Genomic DNA, 2271 nt, shown 5'->3' on the forward strand with positions numbered 1-2271 from the left:
TTTCTATATTCTTTTTACTCTATTTGATTACATCCTTCTTTTCATTAACATTTATAGTCAAATCTCTCATCATTATATTCTATATTTCTTTGTTTTTTTTTTCTTTCTACTTCTTGTTTTTCTTATCCATTTCATTTTGAAACACCATTCCTAACAACAATAATCTTAAAATATATTATTTCTTTCATAATTATTGCTCATAACCTTCTTTCCTTATTGACACACTTCTATTTTCAATATTATTAATTTTTTAGTTTATTTAAATAAATTATTATATACTTATTAATAAAAATACGAAAAAGAAGAAGAAAAGGAAAAGATATATCATTGAGATTATTATTTATAGACATAGAACAAGAAATGAAATAAACATCAAAAAATAAGAATAAATAAAGAAACTAAAAATATATTAATTTTTTATTTAATTAGGATATTATTTTAAAAATAAAATTAATGAATTAAATAGTATAGAAGTATTATATAACCATATCACCAACTTAAATCAATTAAATCAATTACTATAATTGTAGAGAACGAATTTTTTGTTTACTAAAATCAACACGTAAAGTCATTATAAGTTTTATTTCTAAAGACGAGAGTTTCCATCCTTTAACAGAACAATATTTAGTAATATCTTCAATTTGATCAAGACATAATACTGTAGATGTTTGTTTTAATTTTTCAAAACATTGAAGTGGAACTCCATAACTTTTAAAGAGACTTTGAATTTGTTGTAACTAAAAGAGTAAATACTAAGAAGTATTATAAAATATAAAAATAAACCAAACATCTTTCATAAATTCACAAGCTCCAAATTGAGTAAATGTTTTTTTTCTTACAAGAAATTCAAGTTGTTTGACTATATAATCTGTACATCCACTAACAATATTTTTTTGTGTTTGTTTTTCTAGTCCATCCTAATATAATATAAATAAATGGCTTATCTCCTTTCAAATAAAATAGAAACAAACAATTTTTGTGTCTACAATTTCTTTAATCTTTTGAATAAATAATTCCATTGAATAAATATTTTTTGTAAGATCATCAGTAGGTTCAACTTTATAATTAATTTCTTCAACACTTTTAAGAGGTTGTTTAAATAAGTCATTGAATGTTAAAATATATTTTTTTATTGTTTCATGTAATAATGATGAAGATTGTTCAAGATTTTTATGATATCCAAGAAGTTCATAAGATAAATTTAAATGATATCTTTCATTGATTAATTGAATTGATTGAGCTGTTGTAGTTATGATAAGACTTAAATTATTATTAAATTGAACTAATGAATTTATTTGTTGAATTGATTCTAAATTAATTTTTTTAAGAGTCTAAAAAGAAATGAATATAAGAATGGTAATAAAGAATTAACAGAATAACAAACAATATAAAATGAAGATATATAAATTTCACAACTATGAATAAACGTTTGAATAATCATTGAATTGTTTGAAAGAAGTCCATTATTTAAAATACTTGAAACCGAGAAAAAAAATTCATCTATTTGTTGAAGATAATTAATTTCACTTAAATGTTGTGATATCGATGTAATGATAAATTCAAGATGTTCTTCTTCAACTTTCATATATTTTGAAATTAATTTTGATTTTGTATCTCCATATTCTTTAAATAATTGTGATGTTTTAACTATTTCAAAATGTTCTGAATTCTCAAATTCACTTAATGAATGAATTGCTTTAACTACAGAATTAATATTCCATTTATCAGTTAATGATAATTTAAGTGATTCTTTTAAAATATCATTAATATTTTTAATAAAATCATCAGTAATACTAATTAAACATTTTGTTGATACAATAAGAGGTTGTTGTGGTAATGACGGTTTTATTATTGTTTTAAATGATTCTTCTAAAGTTATAATGATATTACTTTGAATTATGCTCTTTAAAGAAATAAATAATAGAACAATTTTCTCAATAGCGTCTTCTCCTTTTTCATAACGTTGTTTTTGACATTCCGCATTAAATAATATATTATAGTACGTTTCAATCATTTGACAAACTGTTAACCCTTTAACAAAAGCTACAGCAACCATAAGTATATTAAATAACTCAAAATTAATTTCTTTAAATGTTCTTCTTGATGCAAAAAGATCTAAGGAGGTATTTAATGTAATTTCTAATGTATCTCGTTGTTGTTGGTCTATTCTTTGAAATAATGATAGTTGAGGAGATTTTAATAATGATAATAATGAATTTACTGTAGGTCGTTTAAGGGTGTCAAGTATTTGGTTGAGTTGATTGTCTGTAA

The 2271-nt window shown here is 21.7% G+C and overlaps 1 protein-coding gene across 1 annotated transcript; it reads right to left on the reverse strand.

The window, feature by feature from the left end:
• Positions 1-518: 518 nt before the first annotated feature.
• Positions 519-2056, reverse strand: EHI_063680 (uncharacterized protein; the record flags this gene model as incomplete). Its single annotated transcript, XM_645892.2, has 4 exons — positions 519-737; positions 789-917; positions 972-1331; positions 1385-2056. 4 exons carry the CDS (start codon positions 2054-2056, stop codon positions 519-521), a joined length of 1380 nt encoding a protein of 459 aa, XP_650984.2.
• Positions 2057-2271: the final 215 nt, after the last annotated feature.

Source organism: Entamoeba histolytica, genomic scaffold, assembly GCF_000208925.1.
Source record: "Entamoeba histolytica HM-1:IMSS scf_1104750517235 genomic scaffold, whole genome shotgun sequence".
NCBI classification, from domain to species: Eukaryota; Evosea; order Mastigamoebida; family Endamoebidae; genus Entamoeba; species Entamoeba histolytica.